General features: G+C 45.4%; 1 protein-coding gene across 4 annotated transcripts in view; it reads left to right on the forward strand.

Annotated features, from left to right (window-relative positions):
* Positions 1–27798, forward strand: part of PDE11A (phosphodiesterase 11A) — a 219773-nt gene that overhangs the window by 10612 nt on the left and 181363 nt on the right. For 2 of the 4 annotated variants that reach the window (XM_039494563.1, XM_039494564.1), the window contains exon 1: positions 27125–27227. The exons of 1 other annotated variant lie outside the window; for it this stretch is intronic. Coding sequence is in view for 1 of the 3 variants with exons in the window: in XM_039494559.1 (XP_039350493.1) it covers positions 27147–27227 (81 nt within the window). In the remaining 2 variants the exon portion in view is untranslated. Of the gene's footprint in view, positions 1–27124; positions 27228–27798 lie in introns of those variants that run through there. One more of the 4 variants, XM_039494559.1, reaches the window with a different exon arrangement.

Consider the following 27798-nt stretch of genomic DNA (forward strand, 5'->3'; position numbering starts at 1 on the left):
GTGGCACCTTAGAGACTAACAAATTTATTTGAGCATAAGCTATCCACAATGACTCCAAAATCTCTTTCTTGAGTGGTAACAGCTAATTTAGACCGCATCATTTTATATGTTTAGTTGGGATTATGTTTTCCAATGTGCATCACTTTGCATTTATCAACATTAAATTTACCACATTGCTAAATGGGAGTGGAGTAATGGCTAGATGAGATGGGTTCCCTGAGAGGATCCTGGTATGAAAATGGGAGTTGTTGTATGGAAGAGTTTGAGAACTACTGTGCTAGACCAAATAGTAATGGAACTGATGCATCAAGATTTAGTATGACAGGAACCTGGGTTTGTAAAAACTGATTACCTGAGAGATCATATTTCTTTGATAAAACTACAAGTTGTGGAGATGAACACAGAGAAGCTGTCATACGTGGTCAAACCACAGGTTCATCTAATTTGATATTCTGTCTATGGTGGGGTCATCAATACCTTTTGGTTTGGAGGAAGAAAAAACATTGAATAATGCATCTAGCTCAGCAGTTCTCAGACTTAATTGCACCGCGACCCCCTTCTGATAACAAAAATTACTACATGACCCCGGGCTGGGTGTGTATGGAGCTGGAGCCCCACCGCCCTGGGCTGAAATCTTTGGGCTTCGACTTCAGCCTTTGGTGGCAGGGCTCAGGCTTCAGCTTCAGCCCTGGGCCTCAGCAAGTCTAATGCTGGCCTTGGTGACCATTAAAATGGGTCTGTGACCCATTTTGGGGTCCCACCATTCAGTTTGAGAACAGTTGATCTAGCTAATAATGTGCTAAAAAAAGTTCTTCCTGACTCCTGTTGTTGATTAACTCATGCTCTGAAGCATGAGATTTAATTATGCATGTTCTTAGCTTAACATTCATATCTACAACATTTTAAACTGGTCATGAAGCTATCCACTCTGTTTTTAACTCAGCGATAGTATTTCACCATGAATTTCTTGCCAGTGAGTTGTGTAGCTTATTTTGCTAAGTCAAACATTATTATACAAGAAAACAATGCACATAGATAATGGATATACAACAAACTAGTAAATGAGATAGGTTTCAAGGCTCACATACAAAAATTCCCAGGACATACACAAAAATAGATCATGTATTGCATTGAAACAGTATCACTTCTGGTAAGATATTAATACATAAAATGTGGTTTTGATACACTGTACTGCAGGGTATGCTATTAATAGGAATTATATGCATGAGCTGTAAACAGCAGTATTTTTGTTCTTTCTGCTGAAAGCTTAATGAAACTTAAATATCTGAAATTGAACAATAAGCCCCCCAGGGCCAAACCATGTTACTTATTTCAGAGTTTTTCCAGAGCTAGAGGAATAAAAGTTAATTGAAATTAATCGACAGCCTTAACTCACGCGATTAACTCAAAAAAATTAATCGCAGTTTTAATCACACTGTTAAACAACAGAATACCAATTGAAACATTAAATATTTTGGATGTTTTTCTACATTTTAAAATATATTGATTTCAGTTACATCACAGAACAGAAAAAGTGTACAGTGCTCACTTTATATATTTTTATTACAAATATTTGCACTCTAAAAATGATAAAAGAAATAGTATGAGGTGAATTGAAAAATACAGATACCATTAGGCAATCTCTTTATGGTGAAAGCGCAATTTACAAATGTAGATTTTTGTTTGTTACATAACTGCATTCAAAAAGAAAACAATGTAAAACTTTAGCGCCTACAAGTACACACAGTCCTACTTCTTGTGCAGACAATTGCTAAGACAAACAAGTTTGTTTACATTTACAGGAGATAATCCTGCCCGCTTCTTATTTACAATGTCACCTGAAAGTGAGAACGTTCACATGGCACTTTTGAAGCTGCCATTGCAAGGTATTTACATGCCAGATATGCTAAACTTTCATATGGCCCTTCATGCTTTGGTTACCATTCCAGAGGACATGCTGATGACTCTCATTAAAAAAATAATGTGTTAATTAAATTTGTGACTGAATTCCTTGGGGGAGAATTGTATGTCTCCTGCTCTGTGTTTTACCTGCATTCTGTCATATATTTCATATTATAACAGTCTCAGATGATGACCCAGCATGTTGTTCATTTTAAGAACACTTTCACTGCAAATTTGACAGAATGCAAAGAAGGTACCAGTGTGAGATTTCTAAAGAGAGCTACAGCACTTGACCCAAGATTTAAGAATCTGAAGTGCCTTCCAAAATCTGAGAGGGATGGGGTGTGGAGCATGCTTTCAGAAGTCTTAAAAGAGCAACACTCCAATGTGGAAACTACAGAACCCAAACCACCAAAATGAAAATCAACCTTCTGCTGGTGACATCTGACTCAGATGATGAAAATGAACATGCATTGGTCTGCACAGCTTTGGATCGTTATCGAGCAGAACCCATCATCAGCATGGATGCATGTTCTCTGGAATGGTGGTTGAAGCATGAAGGGACATATGAATCTTGAGTGCATCTGGCACGGAAATATCTTGCAACACTGGCTGCATGGCACTGTTGTAATACCTGTTCTGACTTTCAGGTGACATTGTAAACAAGAAGCGGGCAGCATTATCTCCTGCAAATGTAAACAAACTTGTTTGAGAGATTGGCTGCACAAGAAGTAGGACTGAGTGGACTTGTAGGCTCTAAAGTTGTACATTGTTTTATTTTTGAATGCAGTTATTTTTTGTACATAACTCTACATTTGTAAGTTCAACTTTCATGATAAAGAGATTGCACTACAGTACTTGTATTAAGTGAATTGAAAAATACTGTTTAATTTTTGCAGTGCAAAGATTTAGAATAAAAAAATATAAAGTGAACACTGTACACTGTTTAACAGCATGATTAATCACGATTAATTTTTTTAATCGCTTGACAGCCCTAATAAAAGTATACTAGAAAATACAATGGCATGTGAGAAAGGTGGAGCACAGCATGGTAGGTCAGGGGTTCATGTAGATCTGTGTTAATCAGAGAGATTGCCTTGAGGACCTCCTCTCCTATCCTTGCTGACTAGAGACTTCTTCCCCTCCCATTGTGATTTTGTAATTTCCCTATGTCAGCTATATAATCCAACTGTGATTTTCTAAGAAGCCTAAGAGAGTTCAGTGTCCAACTCCTATTGTAGTTCAAATGTGTGTGCCTTAGTTTCCCCTGAAAAATCTCTGCCTAGTTGAATATACAAACAAACAGCGACTACACTGCATGACTTTTAGCTGTTTTATCTGTTTTTCATTTGGAGAAGTATAGCTATCTTTGATTAGAAGAAATTTTATGGTAAGTGAATTGAATGTGCATGTTTTCTTTGAGTCTGTGAAGTTTGAGGAACTGGATAACTGGGGTGGCCAGTGTCTGTCTTTTTTCCTTGTATTTGGGGATTAAGAGATTTATTTGTGGATGGGAAGCATGGCTGCAACATTCTTCATATGTTTTCAGAGATTGTGCCATTTTGGAGCGATTTGTGTAATGCAGATTTGTTTCTTTTCTTTGAGATTGTTTATCTATTTCTATTTGGGGGGAAGTAATCAGTGTTTTCTTATTTATGCATAATTTGATTTGTGCAACACATGATGTTCCAGAGAAGAACTGTAGAATCTCTAGAACAGCTCTGATGCCTTTAGTTAATGTTACGTTTTTGTTTTATCTGTATTTAATTTCATTGAATGTTATGTTTTGAGCTTTTTCTGGATAGTTTACTATCTTTTGGGTTGTTCTTTTTGTTTCCCATGAAGATTATTTTAATTTTATAAGAAGCATGATGAGGTGAGTTAATAGATCTTTTCCATCATTAATTTCTATAAATATAAAGGCTATTGCAGCAAGGATTCCTATAGAAGCAATCATAGCTTCCTTTAATCAGCTTCATCTACCAATGCTGTTTTGCAATGCAGTAATCCAGTGGCTTTAACCATGCTGTTAGCCTATTTCACCCTTTCCTTATCTTTCTGCCAGAGACTGTTAGTTAACTTAGAGAAATACGACATTCTGATTTGTAATTTTAAAATAGCATGTTGGAAGTCATTTTGCTTTGGCCTGGTCTACACTAGGACTTTAAGTCGAATTTAGCAGCGTTAATTCGAACTAACCGCTCAACCGTCCACACCAGGAAGCCATTTAATTCGAACTAGAGGGCTCTTTAGTTCGAATTTGGTACTCCACCCCGACAGGTGGAGTAGCGCTAAATTCGACATGACTAGCTCGAATTAGGCTAGGTGTGGATGCTAATCGAACTTAGTAGCTCCGGGAGCTATCCCACACTGCACCACTCTGTTGACGCTCTGGACAGCAGTCCGAGCTTGGATGCTCTGACCAGCCACACAGGAAACGACCCGGGAAAATTTGAATTCCTTTTCCTGTCTGGGCACTTTGAATCTGACGTCCTGGTTGGACATCGGGGCGAGCTCCACAGCACCTGCAACGATGCAGAGCTCTCCAGCAGAGGAGTCCAGGCAATCCAAGAATAGAAAGAGGTCCCCAGCATGGACTGACCGGGAAGTCATGGATCTGATCGCTGTGTGGGGTGAGGAGTCTGTGCTCTCGGAGCTGCGCTTCAACAAGCGGAATGCAAAGACCTTCGAGAAGGTCTCCAAAGCCATGATAGACAAAGGATACAGCCGGGATGCGATGCAGTGCCGCGTGAAAGTCAAGGACCTGAGACAAGGTTACCAAAAAGTCAGAGCGGCCAACGGACGCTCCGGAGCACAGCCCCAGACATGCCGCTTCTACGAGGCACTGCATGCCATTCTCGGTGGGTCTGCCACCACTGCCCCACCAGTGACCGTGGACTCTGAGGATGGCATAGTGTACCTGGACAGTTCCTCGGCAATGTTCGCTGATGGGGAAGATGAGGAAGGGTTTGTGGAGGACGGCGCAGGCGACAGCGAACACAATACCGCTTGCCCTGACAGCCAGGATCTCTTCATCACCCTCACAGAGATCCCCTACCAACCGTCCCCGCCCATTAACCCGGACTCAGAATCAGGGGAAGGATCAGGCGGTAAGTGCTATAAACATGGAAACATTTATTTTTTTAAAAACAGGTATAGAAAAAATAGAAATACTATATAAAAAATTTTCAATGTTAAACTATATAAATAGTAGGTCCACACATATAGGGATTGAACAATAATCCTCTTGGGACAGTTCAACAAAGCTCTCAGAGAGCTGCTCGAAAAGCCTCCGCAGGAGGTTCCTGGGGAGAGGTGCCTTATTGGGTGCTCCGTGGAAGCACACTCTTCCGCGCCAGGACATCCTAATGTAGAGAGGAATCATCGCCTCCACCAGCATTGCTGCATATGGTCCTGGTCTGTGCAGGGCTTCCCTTAGCATCCGCTCTTTCTGACTACGAGTGACCCGCCTCAGGGTGATGTCGTTCTGGAAAGGCTGCATCTAAGTAGGGCAATTAGTGTATTGTTACTATTGTTAATGGTTTAAAATTAGGTTGCATAACAATGACCCTCGCTTAACAGCCACGTGCTGGAGGCCACAGAGAACAAGCATACATTGATCTTTCCCGTGCACTGGCGGGAGGGGCTGGAAAAGGCTCAGCCTTTCTGCTTTCCAGATTGCCTTTAGCAGGAGAGCACAGCTATCCACTAACTGATAAGCATTATCTACTTTAAGGCTTACCAGGACTGTCTGCAAGACGGATTCAGCTGTCTCTCCCCGCTTGTCCGCTCTCCTGTGCAATGGCGCCGCCAATGAGAGCGTATTCCGAAATCTCGAACTTGTCCTGAGATCTCGTGGAACTTGGTGCCCTGTATGGTCTTGTTCAGAGAAACTGACTAGACTGTGTTCTCTGTTCGCAAACATGTATCTGTTCAAGGAAATCACTTACTGTTTCCCATCACACAGCTTCTGCTCTTTCCCGGACTGCCCCGGCATCCCCCTCGCAGAGGCTGGCTCAGATTAGGCGGCGAAAGAGAAAGACTAGGGACGAGATGTTCGCGGAACTGATGGCCTGCTCCAGAGCCGAGGCGGCCCAGCAGAGCCAGTGGAGGGAGACCCTCTCTCAGCAGCAGCGCTCACACAGCGAACGGGAGGACAGGTGGCGGCAGGAAGACCAGCAGGCGACTCAAACGCTGCTTGGGCTAATGAGGGAGCAAACGGACACGCTCCGGCGCCTTGTTGATGTTCTGCAGGACCGCAGGCAGGAGGAGAGAGCCCCCCTGCACTGTATCTGCAACCACCCTCCAACACCAAGAAGTCCTGTCCCCCCCTCACCGAAAATTACAAGACGGAGGGGCGGTAGGGGCCGTGAGAACTGTCACTGCACCACAGCTGAGCGCTAATGTACCACACACCTCTGACTCTATAACTGTGTAGAAGCGCTTCCCTTACAGGATCACCCAGTCCCAAATCCAAGTTTCATCACCCCACTATGTAGTAGATTAATAAAAGCTGTTTGCTGTTGTTCACTCTTTCCGTCATGTCTTTCGTGTCAGAAGACTGTGTATGTGGGGGGGGGGGCAGGGGATTTATAATTGCACGGGATAGCCTACATTAGCAGGGTACAGACTATCGGGGGCAGGATCAACTGCAGGGCACACACAGACTGCAGTCAGTAGTCACCAGGGTCACTCTGTGTGGTGTATGCTGCCCCAGGTCATTCTGTGATGTGTACGCTTGTCCATGGTCCTAGCGCCTGCCACCCCCTAATGTTAAGGCATGCTGCCCTTACCATGCACTTCCACCGTAGGCACGATCCTCTCCGCTGCCCTGAGCCCCAACAAGAGCCCTCATCCACGGACAGATACTCACCCTTCCCCCACACCCCTCACCCCTTCCTACGCCCAAACCCACAGCCCAGAGCCTGCATCCAAATCCCTATCCAAAGACGGCACCACTCGCCCCTTCCTGCAAACCCACCCCTACATGCACAACCACTTGAAACCGTCCCCCACCCCAGAGACCTATGTAGGAGCAGGAGGCTGTCCGTCCTGTATTGTACAAGCAGTCTGTACATCAGTGCACACTGTACCCAGCACAGTATGCGTCCATGTTTCAACCCCTGAACAGAAATGCAAAGTAAAAGAAAGATTTATTAACAATAACTGTTCCGTTTAATTTGTTTTAAAACGTGTTTTGGAAGTGGGGGAAACTTGGAGAACGGGGTATGTAACCGAAGATCTCACTCAATACATAGAGACACAGGCCCAGGATCAGCTTCTCTTAAAATCAAGTGGAGAGTCATAGGTTACCCTGCTCTCCGAGGAAACTTGCTTTCAAAGCCTCCCGGATACACAGCGCTTCCCTCTGGGATATTCTTTCGGCACGGGTGTCTGGCTGAGCGTAAACAGCAGCCAGGCGATTTGCCTCAACCTCCCATCCGGCCAAAAAGGTCTCGCCCTTGCTCTCACAGACATTGTGGAGCACACAGCAAGCAGCAATAACTACGGGGATATTCTTTTCGCTGATGTCCGAGCGAGTCAGTAAGCTCCGCCACCTCCCCTTAAGACGTCCGAAAGCACACTCCACCACCATTCTGCACTTGCTCAGCCGGTAGTTGAAGAGTTCCTTCTCACTGTCCAAGGCGCCTGTATAGGGCTTCATGAGCCAGGGCATTAGCGGGTAGGCTGGGTCCCCGAGGATCACTGTAGGCATCTGCACATCCCCAACCGTTATTTTGTGGTCCGGGAAGAAAGTTCCTGCCTGGAGGCGTCTAAACAGACCAGAGTTCCTGAACACACGCGCGTCATGAACCTTGCCCGCCCACCCGACGAAGATGTTGGTAAAACGTCCCCTATGGTCCACCAGTGCTTGCAGCACCATTAAAAAGTAGCCCTTTCGGTTAATATACTGGCTGGCCTGGTGGGCTGGTGCCAGGATAGGGATGTGAGTCCCATCTATAGCCCCACCGCAGTTTGGGAATCCCATCGCGGCGAAGCCATCTATGACGACCTGGACGTTTCCGAGAGTCACTACCTTTGAGAGCAGTTGCTCAACGATTGCGTGGGCTACTTGAATCACAGCAACCCCCACGGTAGATTTGGCCACGCCAAAGTGGTTCGCTACTGACCAGTAGCTGTCTGGCGTTGCAAGTTTCCAGAGGGCTATGGCCACTCGCTTCTGCACACTCAGGGCTGCTCGCATCCGTGTGTCCTGGCGCTTCAGGGCAGGGGCCAGCAAGTCACAGAGTTCAAGGAAAGTGCCCTTACGCATCCTGAAGTTTCACAGCCACTCTGTTTCATCCCAGACCTGCAGCACTATGCGGTCCCACCAGTCTGTGCTTGTTTCCCGGGCCCAGAATCGCCATTCCACACCATGAACTTGACCCATTGCCACCATGATCTCCACTGCACGGCGTACCCTGCTTTCTGAGAGGTCTGCGCCACTCTCCTCACCGCGCTGCCGGAGCCTCCTCGCCCGATTTCTCAGCAGCTGACTGTGGAAGAGGTGGACAATAAGGTGCGAGGAGTTGACAACGGCCATAAGTGCAGCGATGATCGCAGCGGGCTCCATGCTCGCAGTGCTGTGGCGTCTGCGCTGTAACCGACCAGAAAAGGGCGCGAACAGATTTCCCGCCGGCGCTTTCATGGAGGGAGGGCGTGATTGACGGTTCGATGACGACAGTTACCCAAAACCACCCTCGACACATTTTTTCCCCCAGCAGGCATTGGGAGCTCTACCCAGCATTCCAATGGGCAGCGGGGACTGCGGGAACTGTGGGATAGCTTCCCACAGTGCACCGCTTCGAAAGTCGACGCCGGCCCCATTAATGTGGACTCAGAAATTCGAATTAGTGTATTTACTGTGGATACACAAATTCGACTTCATAAGGTCGAATCCACAAATTCGACTTAAGTAGATTCGAAATAGTCTTGTAGTGTAGACAAGGCCTTTGAGTTTTTACTCCAGCAGCCAGAGTACTAGTGTCTGTAGTTGTCTTTGTAGAGTATTTGAATCACTCTTGAGAAGAAGCCTGTTAACCTGCAGATCCTCCTCATTCTTATTTTTGTCAAGAACTTCAAAGAGTGCCTTAGTTCTGCTATAATGGCCTTGCAACTTTTGCTGTTTTGTGGGATAAGGTAACTCAATCTCAAACTGTAAGTTTGAGTAGGAGCTTTTTGTCTGCGCACACTTGTTTTTCCACTCAGTCTGTTCCCATAAATGTAACACATTAAGATGTGCCTTTATACATTAGCCTCTTTTACAGAAAGCCTATAGTCTAGATTAGCATTAAGACGTAATAGCTGGGAATATATTCAGGCAGTGGGTATATTGTGTATTATATTACAGGGGTGGCCAAATTTACTGGGCCTCCGAGCCACATACGACAATCTTCAGAAGTTCGAGAGCTGGGGCACACATGCCAGGAGCCGGGGCTTCAGCTCCGTTCCTGCTGAAGCTCTGAGCCCTGGCAGGTGCGCCCCGCTGGGCAAAAGCCCTGAGATCCCCCTCCCCACTGGGAAGAAGCCCCTACTACACCACCCCGCTGCAAGGCAGAGGTCCTGAGCTTCTCCCCCCAACACCCCGCAGTCTGGTAGGTGGAGAATTGGCCGGGGGGGAGGGGGAAGAGCTCTCTGATCTGCACTTTAATGGTAAAAGAGCCGCATGTGGCTTGTGAGCCAGTTTGGCCACCCCTGTTGTATTATGTGACTGTCAATTGACCTGCTTTGGGATTATATTTTTGGGCCAAGTCATACAGATTGTACTCATAAACAGGGAGAGTTATTGAACATCAAAGTGCCAAATCACAGACTGTAGAAACCAGTAGTAACTACTCTGGAATTAGCAGTTCTAGGCTAGAGTTCTGCTCAGTAAACAAAACAAAAGCATTTTGTTGATGACAGTAAGTGGTAATGAAGGCAGATCTTATTTTGAGACAAAGTGCTAAAATGGCTACCAGATGTTCTAGGCAAAGAAAGATGGCTTAGTAACCTATGCCATTGAGAGTGATATGGGTTGAACTTTGTCAAGATTCAAAGATTAAAATATTCCCATTCAGCTAGAGGCAAAAGAACAGCCATCCTTTCAACTCCCCCTTTTGCCTCTTATACAGTCAATTTGTTCACCTTTGTTATATGCTGTCTTGATACTAGCTTTGTTATGACTCTAAAATGTGTACCTTTTGTTCCCCAATTAAAAAAAAGTTTTCTTTTTTTACCCTCACTGTCAAACAATATATGACTTGTGTACTCATATTTGAGATCAACATTCAAATACAATTGGCAAGGCTTTGCCCAGAAACCAGAATATGGCATCACTTCATCATACTGACCCTCCTGCTACAAATATCTGGGAGAAAAAATATTTTTATTATTTAATTATTATGCAGGTTTAAATTAGATAAAGTCAAAGCAAAACCCTTACTTTCATAGGAATTTTTGAAAGCTTGCACTGTCATCTGTTGGATCACTGGGACCTTATAATATTTTTGGGGGGAAAATATTTAATTGAAAATGCAAAATAGATGTGTGAGTTCTTATAAACAGTTTTTAGTGACTTCACTTCTTCTCAGTGGTAATCACTATACATAATTTTATTGGCTCCTCTAAATGAAAACTTCATTTTTCAGAGTGATTGACTATAGGGTTATTTAAAAATAGATTGTATATGAAGAAATTAATTGCCAGCTTGTTCTGCCATTGAAATCAATGAGAACCAGAGAGCGTAGGATTGGATCCTAACTGATTTATTTTTTAGTGGAAAATGAGAAAATTAAACTGGTTAATATAAGTATAGGGAGTATGGTCATGGCTCTTGAGAAGCATCATAGTCTCAACTTCGCCAAATAGATCAGCTTTTTTGTATAGATGTCATTTAAATTCCTCGCAGCTCCCATGACTGATTCTGCAAACAGATTTTTGTGTATGCAAGGGCAGTCCAGGTGAGTCCTAGACACACTAGGACGTGGGGTCCCCTGTGGATCTGTCCAACCTTTGGCGTAGTGGTGGCAAGCCCCCTCCCTCTACTCCAGACCAACAGGGCAGTGACAGGGCCTATTAGGAGCATCCCAAAGGATGGTAAGCAACATTGGATCACCTCAGTTAAGGATGTATCTGGATAGGTGGTCCCATTATCAATGTTATTTTTACAGACATGAGGGCTGGACACTTAGCAGCCATTTAAAAAAAAAGTGAGATTCTGATATAATCACCTGATTCCAGGAACCAGAGCCCTTGACACAAGCATTATGTGCTCGTGCCTTGATCTGGCTCTCTATATGGTAACACACACCTGCCTAGAAATATTTTTATATTCCCAGTAAGTGTGACTAGATAGGCAAAGAGGACATTGCCTGCAGTGCAATTGCTCCAGCTGCTAAAATACTGGCACTTGGATTGATGGATCAAGTCTGTTCAGGTCTGTTTCTTTCCCTGGTTGACCATCACATTTTACAGGGCAATATTTCCCCAAAGAGGAATTTACAATCAATAAAACAATTTCAGACAAGAGGAGGTTTGTCCTCCAGATTGACTGTTACTGATATACTATACGTATTATATTTTTGTTGGCAGTCTTGAAATTCCAACTGTTAAGTGTGTTAGTGAATGCATTTTGAATGGGTCTCCTGCATCTGAAATTCTTACTGCATAATACCAAAAGGGATTAAAACAGTGACATCTTTTTGGCATAGTTTGTTAGTAAGTCAGTGGTGGATCATACATCATAATCCCTCCATTTTTATTAAATGAAAATGCAGTCAATACAATTTGTTTGTCAAAAAGAAGAGATGTTTCACAGCTGGTTATTTCCTAATTTTTTACTGGGTTTTTGGTTAAAATTGATAATCATCTAATTTTTTTGCTTTGGGATACTATTATTCCTTATATTCTGGTAGCATCTAAAGGCTCCAGTCTAGACCAGGGCCCCAAGGGCACTGTCCTAATACATAGGAAGACAGTCCTTGTCCCAAGTGCTTGCAGTCTAATTAGATATGATGCAATAGGTGATGCAACTAACAGAGGGAAAGACATGGGGACAGAAAGATGTGAATATAATTAAGATCACAGGGTTATTTAGCTCTCTCATGTGAATGTCTTCTTTCAGCAATATAAATACCAACTGAAAAATCATTTTGTTTACTTGAATCTCTTTTCTCCCTAACAGCCCATTGAAACCAATTTCTTATCTGCCTCCTCACCCCATTATTTCAGAATCCTAAATTCAACTTATTTTCATTTAGACTCGTTCTGTTCTATTTACTGTTTTTTCCAGTTGCCATTTCTCCCTCTGCTCCCAGTTAAATGAACTACATTTCTCTTTGCCTGCCTTCCCTGCTCCACCCCCAGTTTCCATTAGAGTGTCACTATGCACCTCTCCCTCAAAAGCCCTCCCTCAGCACAAGTGGGGGAAGTCTGACAACATCAGGTGGTAGGAGGAGTAATAAGGCTGGAGTGCGTCTGAAGGTTTCCCTTTCTCCTGCTGGTGCTGCATCTCTGACAACAGCCAGTCTCAAGGTATGTCTTAACACCTCAGTCAGAGGTGTAACTGCAGTACATGTAGACATATTCAAGCTATCTTTGATCTAACAAGCTTGAACAGTAGCAGTGCAGCTGTGGCAGCACAGGCTGTGCAATCCCTCCTGCCACCTTGGCTATGTACTCAAGCAGCTAGCCTATGCTGCCATGGCATCACTGCTATTGTTATTCAGGCATGCTAGATCAAAGCTAGCTTGGGTACATCTATAATGTGCTGCAGAGTTACACCTCTGAATGCAGTGCAGACATACTCTGAGTACGTCTACACTACAGGATTATTCCGATTTTACAGAAACCGGTTTTGTAAAACAGATTGTATAAAGTCGAGTGCACGCGGCCACACAACGCACATTAATTCAGCGGTGTGCGTCCATGGTCCGAGGCTAGCGTCGATTTCCGGAGCGTTGCACTGTGGGTAGCTATCCCGTAGCTATCCCATAGTTCCTGCAGTCTCCCCCACCCCTTGGAATTCTGGGTTGAGGTACCAGTGCCTGATGGGGCAAAAAATCATTGTCGCGGGTGGTTCTGGTTAAAGCCTCACCCCTCCTTCCATGAAAGCAGCAGACAACTGTTTCACGCCTTTTTTCCTGGGTGAACTATGCAGACGCCATAGCACAGCAAGCATGGACCCTGCTCAGCTCGATACCGCAATCGTGGATGTTTTAAACACCTCGCGCATTTTCGTGCAGTCTATGCTGAACCAGGACCTGCAAAGCCATGCGCGGAGGAGGCGGCTACGGCAGCGCGGTGATGAGAGAGATGAGGACATGGACACAGAATTCTCTCAAACCGCGGCTCCCTGCACTTTGCAGATCCTGATGGTAATGGGGCAGGTTCTAGCCATTGAACGCCGATTTTGGGTCCGGGAAACAAGCACAGACTGGTGGGACCGCATAGTTTTGCAGGTGTGGGACGATTCGCAGTGGCTGCAAAACTTTCGCATGCGTAAGGGCACTTTCCTGGAACTTTGTGACTTGCTTTCCCCTGCCCTGAAACGCCAGAATACCAAGATGAGAGCAGCCCTCACAGTGGAGAAGCGAGTGGCAATAGCCCTCTGGAAGCTTGCAACGCCAGACAGCTACCAGTCAGTCGGGAATCAATTTTGAGTGGGCAAATCTGTGGGGGCTGCTGTGATGCAAGTAGCCAAAGCAATCATTAAGCTGCTGCTACGAAAGGTTGTGACTCTGGGAAACGTGCAGGCCATAGTGGATGGCTTTGCTGCAATGGGATTCCCTAACTGTGGGGGGGGCGGTAGATGGAACCCATATCCCTATCTTGGCACCGGAGCACCAGGGCACCCAGTACGTAAACCGCAAGGGGTACTTTTCAATGGTGCTGCAAGCACTGGTGGATCACAAGGGACGTTTCACCAACATCCACGTGGGATGGCCGGGAAGGGTTCATGACGCTCGCGTCTTCAGAAGCACTACTCTGTTTAAACGGCTGCAGCAAGGGAATTACTTCCCAGACCAGAAAATAACAGTTGGGGATGTTGAAATGCCTGTCGTTATCCTGGGGGACCCAGCATACCCCTTGATGCCATGGCTCATGAAGCCATACACAGGCAGCCTGGACAGTGGTCAGGCGCTGTTCAACTACAGGCTGAGCAAGTGCAGAATGGTGGTAGAATGTGCCTTTGGCCGTTTAAAGGCGCGCTGGCGCACATTCCTGACTCGCTCAGACCTCAGCCAAACCACTGTCCCCTATGTTATTGCTGCTTGCTGTGTGATCCACAATCTCTGTGGAGAGTAAGGGGGAGACCTTTATGGCGGGGTGGGAGGTTGAGGCAAATCACCTGGCTGCTGATTACGCGCAGCCAGACACCAGGGCGATTAGAAGAGCACACCAGGAAGCGGTGCGCAGCAGAGAAGCTTTGAAAACGAGCTTCATCACTGGCCAGGGTAGGGTGTGACTGCTGCGTTTGTTTCCCCTTGATGAACCCCCACCCCCCTTGATTGACTCATTCTCTGTAAGCAGCCCACCCTCCCCCTTCGATTACAGCTTGCTTAAGGAAATAAAGTCACTATCATTTAAAAATCATGTATTCTTTACTAATTCATTATAAAAAGAGGGAGAAAACTGAGAAGGTAGCCCGGGTGGGGTTTGGGAGGAAGATAGGAGGGAAGGAAAAGGCCACTAAAAAAATTTCACATTAATGACAGCCTTTTGGTTGGGCTGTCCACGGGGGTGGAATGGGCGGGTGCACGGAGCCTCCCCCCACGTGTTCTTACACGTCTGGGTGAGGAGGCTAAGGAACATGGTGAGGGGGGAGGGTAGTTATACAGGGGCTGCAGCGGCACTCTGTGATCCTGCTGCCATTCCTGAAGCTCCACCAGACGCCGGAGCATGTCAGTTTGATCACGCAGCAGCCCCAGAGTTGCATCCTGCCACCGCTGATCTTCGTGCCACCACCTCTCATCTCGAGCGTCTCTCCTGTCCTCACGTTCGTCCCTCCTATCCTCACGGTCACTGGCATCTTTCCTGTACTTTGCTACCACGTCCTTCCACTCATTCAGATGCGCTCTTTCATTGCGGGTCACTTCCATGATTTCGGAAAACATTTCTTCTCGTGTCTTTTTTTTCCGCCGCCTTATCTGAGATAGCCTTCGGGACGGAGTAGGGATGCTTGAAAAATTTGCAGCTGCATGAGGGAGGGAAAAAAGGGAGAGAAGTATTTAAAAAGATACATTTTACAGAACAATGGTTATACTCTTTCACAGTGAACAGCACTATTCACCTTACATAGCACATGTGATTTCACTACAAGGTCGCATTCTGCATCTTAATATTGAGTGCCTGTGGCTCTGGTGTTACAGATCTCACAGACGCAGGTCCGGGCATCAGAATTCAGCTTGCATGCAGCCATGGTAAGCCACTGTCTTTCGGCTTCTGCAGCCTTCATATATACAGTGCTTTACCCCTCCCCCCACCGCATGGCTGGTATCATGAAAGCTCACTGCTAATCACCCCCCTTCCCCGCCCCCTACCGCATGGCTAGTAGCTGGGAAGATCCCTGCTAGCCAAACGCGAAAAAGCTCATCGCTATTTCACTCCTCCCTTCCCCCCACTTGGCTACGTGCAAGGAAGGATTTTTTTTAAGCAGCAGGCCACGAACCCAGTAGGAAAATGGGCATCTCTGTCCCCTTAATTAAATTCCTGATTTTCAACCAGGTTACCCTGAACGATATCACTCTGCTGAGGATAACACAGCGAGATAAAGAACGGATGTTTCTTGAATGCCAGCAATCACCGGGACCATACGCAGCTATGCTTTGTCATGCAATGATACCCGATTACTTGCTACATGCATGGCGTGGTAAAATGTCCTACCATGGTGGACGGAACAAGGCTGTCTTGCCCAGAAACCTTCTGCAAAGGCTTTTGGGGTACCTCCAGGAGCGCTTCATGGAGATGTCCCTGGAAGATATTCGCTCAATCCCCAGACATGTTAACAAACTTTTCTAAGTAACTTTACTGGCCGCGAATGCATCCCAAGTCCTCAGGGCAAATCAATCATTAAAAAATGCTTGCTTTTAAACCATGTTTTATATTTACAAAGGTACACTCACCAGAAGTCCCTTCCATGGCTTCATTGTCTGGGATAGTGGCTTGGGAGGGCTGGGAGGGTAATTCCGTCTGGGTCAGAAAAAGCTCCTGGCTGTTGGGGCTAATGGAGTGCTGTGTGCTCTCTGCAAGCTCGTCCTCCTCACCTTCTTCATCGTCATCTTCCCCGTCTGCATAATCCTCAGCCATGGCAGAGATTACAACCCCCACCTCGGAATCCATGGACAGGGGTGGGTTAGTTGTGGCGCAGCCCCCTAAAATTCCATGCAGCTCAGCATAGAAGCGGCATGTTTTTGGCCCTGCACCGGACCTTCCGTTTGCTTCTTTGGTTTTCTGGTAGGCTTGTCTGAGCTCCTTAACTTTCACTCTGCACTGCACTGAGTCCCTGCTGTGGCCTTTTTCCATCATAGCCTTGGAAATTCTTTCAAATACTTTTTCATTTCGTCTTTTGGAACGCAGTTCTGTTAGCACTGAATCCTCTCCCCATACAGCGATCAGATCCAGTACCTCCCGTGCAGTCCATGCTGGGGCTCTTTTTCGATTCTCAGGAGACTGAATTGTTACCTGTGCTGATGAGCTCTGCGTGGTCACCTGTGCTGATGAGCTCTCCACGCTGGGCAAGCAGGAAATGAAATTCAAAAGTTCGCGGGGCTTTTCCTGTGTACCTGGCCAGTGCATCCGAGTTCAGATTGCTGTCCAGAGCGGTCACAGTGGTGCACTGTGGGATACCGCCCGGAGGCCAATACCGTCGATTTGCGGCCACACTAACCCTAATCCGATATGGTAATACCGATATTAGTGCTACTCCTCTCGTCGGGGAGGAGTACATAAACCGGTTTAAAGAGGCCTTTATATCGATATAAAGGGCCTCGTAGTGTGGACGGGTGTGGCGTTAAATCAGTTTAACGCTGCTAAAATCGGTTTAAACGCGTAGTGTAGACCAGGCCTCTGTCTCTTGAGGCCTCACCTCAGATATGAGTAGGGACTCCTGGGAGGCTGTTACAGAGGTGGCAGGACTCGGAGGGAGCTGTGTCCAAAGACCCCCTTACTGTACTCTCTGGCACTGGTAGTGTCACTACTGTGTCCAGTGATCTCCATTGGGTACTGTTAGCACAGCATCCACTGGCTGGAATACTAGGATTTATTGAGATCCTGGAGCATGGTTACTTCCATGGACAAACTTGTTAAAGTCATGAGTCAAATGTGTCTGATCCAGGTTTCAGAAATAAACTAGGAAGAGCACAATCAACCCAACCCCAGAGAGGGAAAAGAAAGAAAGAAGACTATCTCTATGTGCACTGCCTATCGGGGCAGATGAACATCAGAACTAAAATTGCAGAAGTTGAAGTAAACAGAGCGGAGCCTGCACTTAGAAATTTCCTCAGTCATTGTAAGTCAGTTTGGTGGGCTGGGGATTGACCTCTTTGCATTTGGAAACAGCAGTAAAGTGTCCTGTGGCCTCTCCATGTTTCAGGACCTGGGATGCAAAGTGATCGATGGTCTCTTCCAAAGCTGGGCAAGGTCTTTGCTTCATGCCTTCCCATTTTTTCCACTGCTCCCCAGGACTATGCAAAGGATAGAAAGATGAGAGCAGCAGTGATACTGTTTATGCCTTTCTGGCTGAAGAGGCTATGGCTCTCAGACCTGATTAACCTAGTACTGAACCTAAAAATTTCCTTTTTTTGATTACTAAGGTCCACACATCCCTCTCTTCAGACAAACAGATAATCCAGAATAGAGATGGAAATAGATACCTCAATATTTGTATTTTCTTCATTAGGGGAAGTGCCCCATGCTCTGCAGCAGAAGAGATTGTGCTTTTTCTTCAAAGTATCATTAATACACCCTGTAATTTAGGAAAATTGATTCATTTACCGAGATAATTCTATTCTAATGGGAGGGAACTTAAGGAGGTGGGGTGTTTGCATATTGCTAAGTGATTGACAGGTCTGATTCTGCCCCCATCTGATTCTGCTCCCAAGCTGCAAGCAGCCTGAAGTATCCCTTTTAATAGACATATAGACCTTATTACTCAAAGAAAGGAAATTGAGGTAAGGAAATTGAGGTCTATGCCTTTTCCTTGAGGCTACTCCCATACCTAAAAGCTCTCCCTATTCTGGCCTGTCAAGCTACCACCCTGTTTTAATTCTTATCCTTGCTTAAAGTTCATTTCTTTCATGATGCCCACAAGCACTGAATAAACAATAATATTATTAGTCAAATAAAGATTCCCAGTCATTCCAGCATACCCTGTCTATTCTGTTTTGCTTTAGACTAAGATCCTTGGGGCAGGGACTATGTTTATTTTGTCTCTTCAATAATGCAAAGCATATTACTAGCATTTCAATAATAATAATAAATTCTGGATACTAATTCAGATGTAATAAAGAAATAGTTGCAGTTACCTGATGAAATAATGTCATTGGGGTATTTCATTTTCTGAACTGGTAAAACCTACTATGTGATAGCTGCACTGAATTCCATTTTATTACATGAGTTAAGACAGAAGACAACCCTGTTTATAGGAATGATCTTACATAGTGCAGCGTGCCCCTTACTAGGAGACTGAGGGCTCTCAACTCCTATTGAAGTCATTATAAGGGTGCTCAGCAGTTTGCAGGATGCTTTCAACACCATGCAGGACTGGGCCCTTGGTGCCATTATTAAAAGCCATCTATCTAGCTAGCTAGCTCTGTTAAAGAAATTGTCAGACAAGTAACTCAAGGGAATCTCATTGCTTTATCAATGATTACAGTTTAGTAACCCACTCTTTCTAGAAACAAAAGGATGGGTAGTACACTCCTTAGGCACAAATAAAGCCCCAGGAAGAAGAACAACTAATTAAGTTACAGCATTAAAAAACAAACAAACCCCAGATACATTGATTGCGACAAATCACAGTGATTTAGAAATGTAAGTGATAGTCAGTATTATGATCCCTACTTTGACAGATAAAAGATGCCTGATGAGGCATTAAAAACAGCCAAATATATGTTTAACTCATTAAACTGGTTGAGTGTTAGATCACAAGGCATTATTTTCTTCATGTTACTCTTCTGAGAAGACTACAATGTTCTGTTTCTGTAAGCACTACAGTATTAACATACTAACTGCCACATGCAACAGGAAAGCATGATTTAAAATAAGCCTTTTTTAAATAAGAAGTGAGATTTATGTTTACATCTATAATATTCCCAAAAATCCTTGTATCAAAAACTCCAATTTAGAGCTAAATCCACAAAGGTGCTAAGTCATACTAATTTATAAGAATGATTGGTCAGTGTCACCTTTCATAACAATAGCTGTGAACCAATGGATTATCACCAGCCACACCAAACTTGACAGATGGTCACTAAGGTGACTTGAGTTTCTAGCTTCCAAATTCTACAGCTTGAAATATCACCAGCCCATTGTCTGATGTGCCAGGATGACCTGACCACCACAGAAATGATGAGGAAGGAAGGAAGGGGACACCAGAGAGAATGTAGGAATACATATAAAAGGGGTATATTGGTATTCCATTTATAATTAGCAGCACCCAAAGTCTTTAGTTCCATTTCCCCATAAATTCTTTTACCTCTCAGGCAAGTCCAAAATTTCCTAGGCCCCTAGCCTGTGCCAACTCTTCCCGGTTTCAATGCCTTTTTCCTCAAGATGATTCCCTGTCCCCTTACACCAGGGGTGGACAAACTTTTTGGCCCGAGGGCCACATCGGGGTTGTGCAACTGTATGGAGGGCCGGGTAGGGAAGGCTGTGCCTTCCCAAACAGCCTGGCCCCTGCCCCCTATCCACCCCCTCCCACTTCCTGCTCCCTGACTGCCCTCCCTCAGAACTCCCAACCCATCCAACCCTCCTGCTCCTTGTCCCCTGACCGCCCCCTATCCAGCCCCCCTGCTCCCTGTCCCCTGACTGCCCCGACCTTTATCCATGCCCCCTGACAGCCCCCCCCCCCCCCGGGACTCCCGCCCCCTATCCAACTGCCCTCTGCTCCTTGTCTCCTGACCACTCCCTCCTGGGACCCCCCCCAGCTGCCCTGTGGGATCCCTCCCCCTTATCCAACCCCGTCCCCTGACTGCCCTCCCGACCCCTATCCACATCCCGCCCCTGACAGGCCCCATGGGACTCCCAATCCTCCCTGTTCCCCATCCCCTGACTGCCCCCAGAACCTCTGCCCCATCCAACCCCCTCCCTGACTGCCTCCCAGGACCCCCCGCTCCCTTACCCAACCCCCCCCACTCCCCACCCCCTTACCAGCAACAGGAGCTCTCAGCTGTGACACCTGGCCAGAGCCAGCTGTGCTCCCCACACTGCCCAGCAGGAGTGGCGGGCCAGAGCGCGGCCCGCGCAGCGGCGTGGCTGTGGGGGAGGTGGGACAGCGGGGCAGGATGGTCCCGCAGGCCCTGTAGTTTGCCACATCTGCCTTACATTGTCACAATATCATTAACAGTGTTTTGTGAATTTCCTTTTTACCATCACAATCAAATGTTTAGACAATTTTACTTTAAATCATAAAGATTAAATACTGAACAAACTAAATTAAATATTGTTCATTGTACCAACTAAAGCAGAAATGCATGCCAACTTGTATTTCTAGAGCAATATTCATTTCAGTACGTGTTCACCAATCTTTCATAGTTAAACATAGGAAGCCTGGGTGCAGTCAAAGTTTTCAATCACAGACAAGACCCTTTCCCAGTTATAGATTCACCTATGGACTAAGTTTCCTGAAAGTCCTGCTTTTACTTGGTAGTTCAATAGCAGTGGTAATGGGTCCATTTGTTTTGGGAATATAGTGTAAACAACACTCAGGGCCTCTCCCAATAGGCAATACTCATTTAAATGTCCACTTTAAAATAACCCCAAGGTTTCTGGCATTGATTTTGGTCATTCTTTATTCAAAGATCTCCTCTGCTAAGCTGCTGATTTTGCTCTCAGTTGTTTCATTTTATTTATATAAAATAGATTACAAGAATCTTTTATCATGGAAATTGTTATTCAACCTAAACATTGGGGTCACTGTCAGCTCCCCTTTTATATTTTGATAATGTTTGTATAAATTTTATTATAAATATTTCCATTAATTGTGAGACTATATTCAGTACATCTTTAAAAGATTTTTCTGAGCATATGTACAGTAACAGTTATCAAGTGGCTACTAGCCACACATACAAAGGCAGAGGAACCTAAAAAAATCAAAGTGAAAATCCCAACAGCGTAGCAGTTGTGGGAGGCCTTCTTTTAACAATGTACTGAGAGAAACGTCTTCATTCAGTTACCAATACACAGAGAGACTGTGTCTGTATATGGTGAGGAGTCTTAAGGAATGGTGAGATCCCATGCTTGGTTTAAGGGTTTGCAACACTAACAGTGCCCCATAGGTAATTTAATGCAGAAAGAAAAACCACCCTCCTGTTATTACATTTGCATTGTAGTTTGTTGTAGAATTTTTTTCTTCTGTTTTTCTGCCATTTTGAGTTCAGCCACACAGCATATATTAGAGCTGCTGTACACAGCCAGCGAGTCATTTCTTAATGAGGAACTGTGGCTCATGCAGCTAGCATGGGAGAGGGTTGCCAAGTGGGTCTGAGAGGGGAAGGGAAGCTTATATTGTACCAGTACAGTCTCACACTGGAGATTGGCGAGAATTGGGGGAGGGATTGCCCCTCTGCCCTCACATGAGCTGTATCCACCTATTTTAACAATAATAATAGTGCCATTTATACAACCTGGAAGACTCTTCCCCAGTCTTTCAGCCTGTAAAATCAGCCACCATTAATATCCATTCCCACCTGTAGTTGACAATGGACTTTAGTGACAGAGTCCAATATTCCACCCAAGTCTATCATTTGAATCTGACAGGATGTCTTTGGAATAGTCATCTCTGAAGCAATAACAGTGATGTGCTGCCAGTATTTTAACGTTAGGGTCCCACAAAAATGACCTATTCTCCCCCACACCCAGCAAAAAATTCTTATAAGTATGACAAAAGGAAGAGGCAACACTGCAGTGGCAAAGAAGGGTCGGGAAGAGGGGCACCCTCAGAATGTGTCTTTTTTTAAGTTCCTGCCATTTGGTGCAACCTGGTTCATGCAAAAGGCAAAATAGTTGCTTTTCAGAAATACTTTTATGAGCTCTAGCATTGTCAACTTTGTTTGGAATGATTTAGCAGTACAGGGGGAGATAGAGAGACAGAGCTTCATCAGAAGTAAGAAAATGTCAACCTTCCCTTCAGTTTGGTGGCAGAGTTTTAACAAGAGTCCCCTGGGAGCTCCCAAGAGCCCCCTTCTACAAAAGAATATCCTGATTAGGTGAGCACAGTTCTTCTGTCAGCAAGAAATAAATCTCCATTGAGACTCTACCCCAGTGTACGGACTAAATTAGAGACTGCTGTGTAAATTGATCCAGCCAAGAAAAAAATATCCTATGTTTTACAATTTTTAGACCATGGCATGGATATGTGGCAAAGTTCCCTGAAAGTTCAGGCACAACAGCAGTATTTGGGAAAATTCTAGATTTAGATGAAGTGAAGAGTATCAAGCCAACAGGAAATAATAAGATTTGAGGTCAGTGCAAACTGATAAATCCACCAGAGACTTGAAGATGCTGAAGTGGGGAACTGAATGTGCTGCAGGATTTAATGTATTGCAGGTATGACAAACCTTTGAATATTAACATTTTTGGTTTCTATCCATCAGACTATTACATCTGGTAGTAATTATATCAGAATTCTAATTTCTTAAATTCTTCCCTCTATGAAAGCTCAATTTTTCATCAAAGTACAATAGTACCAAGGGCACAACTTTATTTTTATCCCAAAAGTGTGAAATTCATTTCCCTTGCCTAAAATCGGAATGATCAGGCTTTATGCAAGTGGAGTACACAATGGCTGGACGTGGAGGAATCAACCCACTGTCCAGGGGTCGGGTTATGGGACACACCCTCTTCTAGGACTACTCACATAATCCCCATGCCATTTATGGGGGAGTTAGGACCATAACGTTGCAACTACACCACTTTCTGCAATCACCTGTGCAGGACTGACACAGACCCCTTATCCACAATATTCAGTATCTGCATATGTACCTGATGTGGCTGTTCTGGCCACAGCTCCCCCTGCTCAGCCCTACCTCAAGGCATAAGATGACACGGAGGACCTTGTGTGGGTCTGTCAATGAGGGCAGCCAGGAGTCTGAGGGGGCTGCCCACTGTGGCAGATGTGGCACCTAAGAATAAGAGTCCAAGATGCCTAGTAGCACAAATCCAAAATGCTGCCTTCTCCCTGGTGGCAGCAATGCCTAGCAGCAAGAGTACCATAGGTCCTCCCTCTCTCTAGGCAGCAATGCCTAGCAGCAAGAGTGTCAAGGGCTGCCCTCTCTCTGGGCAGCAATACTTAGCAGCAAGTGTGGGGAGGATAGGGGAACCTGGGTCCATCCTACTCCACTGGGTTCTGACTCAGCACTCCATGAAACCAAATTACCCTGATGCAGGATTCAGGTCTTCATGTCCCAAAACTCATCAGCTGGGTCGTTCCTACCCTTAGGCCCACCTTGGGCATCTCTGTCATATTCTTGGGGCAGCAGTTTTAGGAAGTAATCACTTGAGACACAGAGAGTTGTAAACCTCAAAAGCAGCCATTTATTGCTACACACTGAACTAACCAAACCAGCCAAAACCAGCTGGGCTATCCCCTAATAATCTAACTCAGTTGCCATAGCAATAACAAGGTTCTATTACCACGACATCCAAATACACAACATATTCCTCTCCCCTTAATAAGAACATCCCCTAAATAAAACAAACACTAAACTAGAGAAGGAGGGTAGACTGCCTCCGTTCCTGGCTAAACCCCGAGGATTATTTTGCCCCATAACCGTGGGTTTGCCCTAGCTAAAGGTCCAGCCATTGAGGAGGTCTTCTGTCTCTAGATGGATTATGGTGGATTGCTGGTGTTGTTGCACTTGAAAGTGTCTTGGGCACAGGTCTGACAATGGGCTCAGGGTTCGTTGTGCGAATGGGTGAGGATGTGGTTTCAGCTTGTTCCAGGCAGGCAGGTATCTCAGCCGCTGGCAGTAATGGAGGGGAACAATCAGGAACAGGTGATTCTTGATTCAGTGTCTCGCCGGAAGCGGTGAAGTCAGGCAACTTACCTGAAGATGTGTCTTGAGGACTGGTATGACCTGGCAACAGTTGATCTACATGTTGCTGCCAGGTGAGACTCTCTGCAGTGCGGACTGTGTAGGAAACAGGTCCTGTTTGAGCAGTGTCTTGAGGACTGGTATGACCTGGCAACAGTTGATCTACATGTCGCTGCCAGGTGAGACTCTCTGCAGTGCGGACTGTGTAGGAAACAGGTCCTGTTTGAGCAATGACAGTGGCAGGGACCCATTTAGCTCCAGATGTATAATTCCGAGCCAAAACTGGCTGTCCCAGGCTAAAGGTTCGGTCTTTTGCTCTGGGTGCACGCCTGATGACTTGATCTCGCTGCTGACGTTGCACAATTTGTTGTGGTTCAGAAGGTTTCAGCAGATCCGAGCAAGTGCGCAGCTGCTGTCTCATCATTAGAAAGGCCGGGGATGCCTTGGTCGTAGCATGAGATGTGTTTCTGTAGGATAGTAAGAAGGTGTCCAGATGCTTTTGAATGGATAATTGTCCCCTTGCCAATTTCAAAGCTTGTTACATTGTCTGCACAAATCTTTCAGCTAATCCTTTGGTGAATGGATGATATGGTGCTGAAGATGTGGTGTATCGCATTTGCCTTCGTAAAATTTTCGTAAAAAATGGACGAACTGCGGTCCATTGTCATTCACAAGTTGTTCCAGCAGACTGAAACGACTGAAGAGTCCCCATAGTTTTTGGATAGTATTCTCTGCAGTAGTGGACTGCATTATAGAGACTTCTGGCCATTTAGAATGGGCATCTACCACCACCAAGAACATGCTTCCTTCAAGGGGGCCAGAAAAGTCAACGTGAATACATTGCCATGGGTTTTCAGGCCAGTCCCATGGGTGTAAGGGTGCCCACTGGGGTGCATTCCTTATACCCTGACATGACATACAAGCTCTTGCCTTCTCTTCAATAGCACTGTCCAATCTAGGCCACCAGAAATAGCTTCGTGCAATTTCCTTCATGCACAATATTCCACAGTGACTGGATGTAGCTGTTCTAACATCTGTGATCTCAGTGTTGGTGAGATAATGACACGTCTCCCCCCACAACAAACAACCAGATTGGATTGATAACTTCGTCCTCCTGGACATGTTGGTAACCAGGTTGGGTGAGACCGGAGAGGTTCATCGAGAAGTTCCATGCATCACCAGGTCCATTACTTGGGACAATACTGGGTCAACGCGAGTTGCCTTCTTTACCTGAGTAGAGGTGATGGGTGTATTCTCTATCTGTTCAAAGTAAAATATTTCCTTCTGGGCAATATCTTGATGTTTGACTGGCAAAAACAACCTTGAGAGACCATCCGCATTGCCGTGCAGCATGGATTTCCGATATTTGATTTCATATGTGTGCTCTGAAAGCAACAATGCCCAACGTTGCATACGACTAGCAGCTAATGGGGGAATGCCTGTGTGGGGTCCAAAAATTGAAGTCAGAGGTAGATGGTCGGTGAGAAGAGTAAACTTCTGTCGGAACAGGTACTAATGAAACTTCCGAATTCCGAAAATGATTCCCAATGCCTCACATTCAATTTGGGCATAGTTAGTTTCTGCTTTGCTTAGAGTGCGTGAAGCAAAAGCAATAGGTCTTTCTTCTCCCGAAGGCATAATGTGTGACACAACCACTCCCACTCCATAAGGGGAGGCATTGCAGGCCAACTGTAGGGGTAAAGATGGATTAAAGTGCGTCAGAACTTCAGAATTTAGCAATGCACGCTTAGCGTTGTTAAATGCATCACAGGCTTCAGTCCACTTCCAGGTCTTGTTCTGCCCAAGGAATTCATGAAGTGGTTTTAGCAGTGTGGCTAACTGTGAGACGAACTTTCCATAATAGTTCAATAGTCCTAGAAACAAGCGAAGCTGGCTAACATTTCAAGGAGGGGGAGCCTCCACAATAGCCTTAACTTTGGCAGGGGCCTTACAGAGACCTGTAGCCTCAATGATATGTCCCAAATATTCAACAGAGGACTGGAAGAATTCACACTGTAAATACGCTTGACTCAGATCAATCTTACTGAACTTTTGTCCCCCAGCCAGGCCTGCAAAGAGGTCATTGATGTGGAGAAGTGGGTATTGCTCTGCACACAATACCAGGTTGACAGGGACTTTAAAATCACCACAAATCCAGAGGGAGCCATCTTTCTTCACTATTGGAATGACAGGAGTTGCCCATGGGCTATGGGTAACTGGAATTAGGACTCCATTTGTGACCAGGCGCTCCAGGTCCACTTCAACTTTCGGCATGATAGCATATGGCACAGTTCTGGCTTTCAGCTATTTTGGTTGACTGTCAGTTTAATGTTCAATGTCACAGTGATTCCTATCATGCTTCCCAGATCCTCTCCAAAAACAGCAGCATGTTTCCTTAGTATAGCGGTCAGACCGGTTTCTTCTTTAGTCATTTGGTGCACTTCTGCCCAGTTCAGTTGAATCTTCCTAAGTCAAGACCTACCCATTAAGGCTGGGTAATTACCTCTCACCACAAACAGTGGCAATTTAGCAGCCTGTCCATTGAGCTCCTCCTTAACATCAATAGTGCCCAACATCTTCAGAACAAATTTTGTTTGCCTTAAGCGGAAGATGCTGTAGCTTTTCTTTATACACAGTCTCGGAGACCAGCGAGACGGCTGCACCGGTGTCCAGTTCCATTCGTATAGGTTTGCCGTCCAACAACGGGGTTACCCAATATTCATGTGAGCCCACTGCCAAAGACAAAACATGCAGTGGCACTTCTTTGTGGGATGAGGTGTCTCCTTGGTCATCCTGGGTCTGCTCTAGGATATGCAGGTTTCCCTTTTTGTTGGCCAAACCACAGGCCTCTTTTTCTTTTGTTTACAGGAACACCTGATGTGTCCCTTTTTGCCACAGTGTCGACACACCAGGTCCTTACCAGCATTCTGATGCATGGTGACCCGGCTTACCACAGCGGTAACATTCCAGACTCCACACAGTTTTGTGGGTAGGTTCTTGTGACACCTTATGCACCGGGATGCACTGATGTTTTGCACCTCCTTTGTAGCAAGTTCCATGGAGACTCAAATATCAACAGCCTTCTGTAAGGTAAGCTGAGCATCTGTCAGTAGGCGCTTCTGTACAGCTTCACTGTGCAGGCCACACACTAACCTGTTTCGTAGGGCGTCATTTAATATCTCCTTAAATTCAGAGTATTCTGCAAGCCTTTTCAAAGTTGCTACAAATTGTACAACGGTTTCATCTTCTTTTTGGTCTCTTTTGTGGAACCTATATCTTTTGGTATTTACCAGTGGTTTTGGAGAAAAATGGGACCCCAGGATTTCCAAAATGTCACTGTAAGATTTGGTCTCAGGCTTAACAGGGTGTAATAAGCTGCATAGCAGGGAGTAGGTCTTAGCCCCTACAACACTTAAGAATATTGGCACCTTCTTCTCTTCTGTAATGTCATTTGCAATAACAAAAAGCTCAAAACGCTTAGTATATACATGCCATTACACTATAATCTCCTCAAAAGGTTCCAGTGGCCTTGTAAGTGTAGCCATGGTTTTAGTTTCAGTTTGCACAGTCAGTGCAAACAAGCCAGTTCTCACCCCCTTCCCACAACAAAAAGGGGTGGGCTTTTTTTTTGGTTTTTTTTTTTTGTGTACTTTGACTTCTA

The sequence above is a fragment of the Mauremys reevesii genome, linkage group 11 (assembly GCF_016161935.1).
Source record: "Mauremys reevesii isolate NIE-2019 linkage group 11, ASM1616193v1, whole genome shotgun sequence".
NCBI classification, from domain to species: domain Eukaryota; kingdom Metazoa; phylum Chordata; order Testudines; family Geoemydidae; genus Mauremys; species Mauremys reevesii.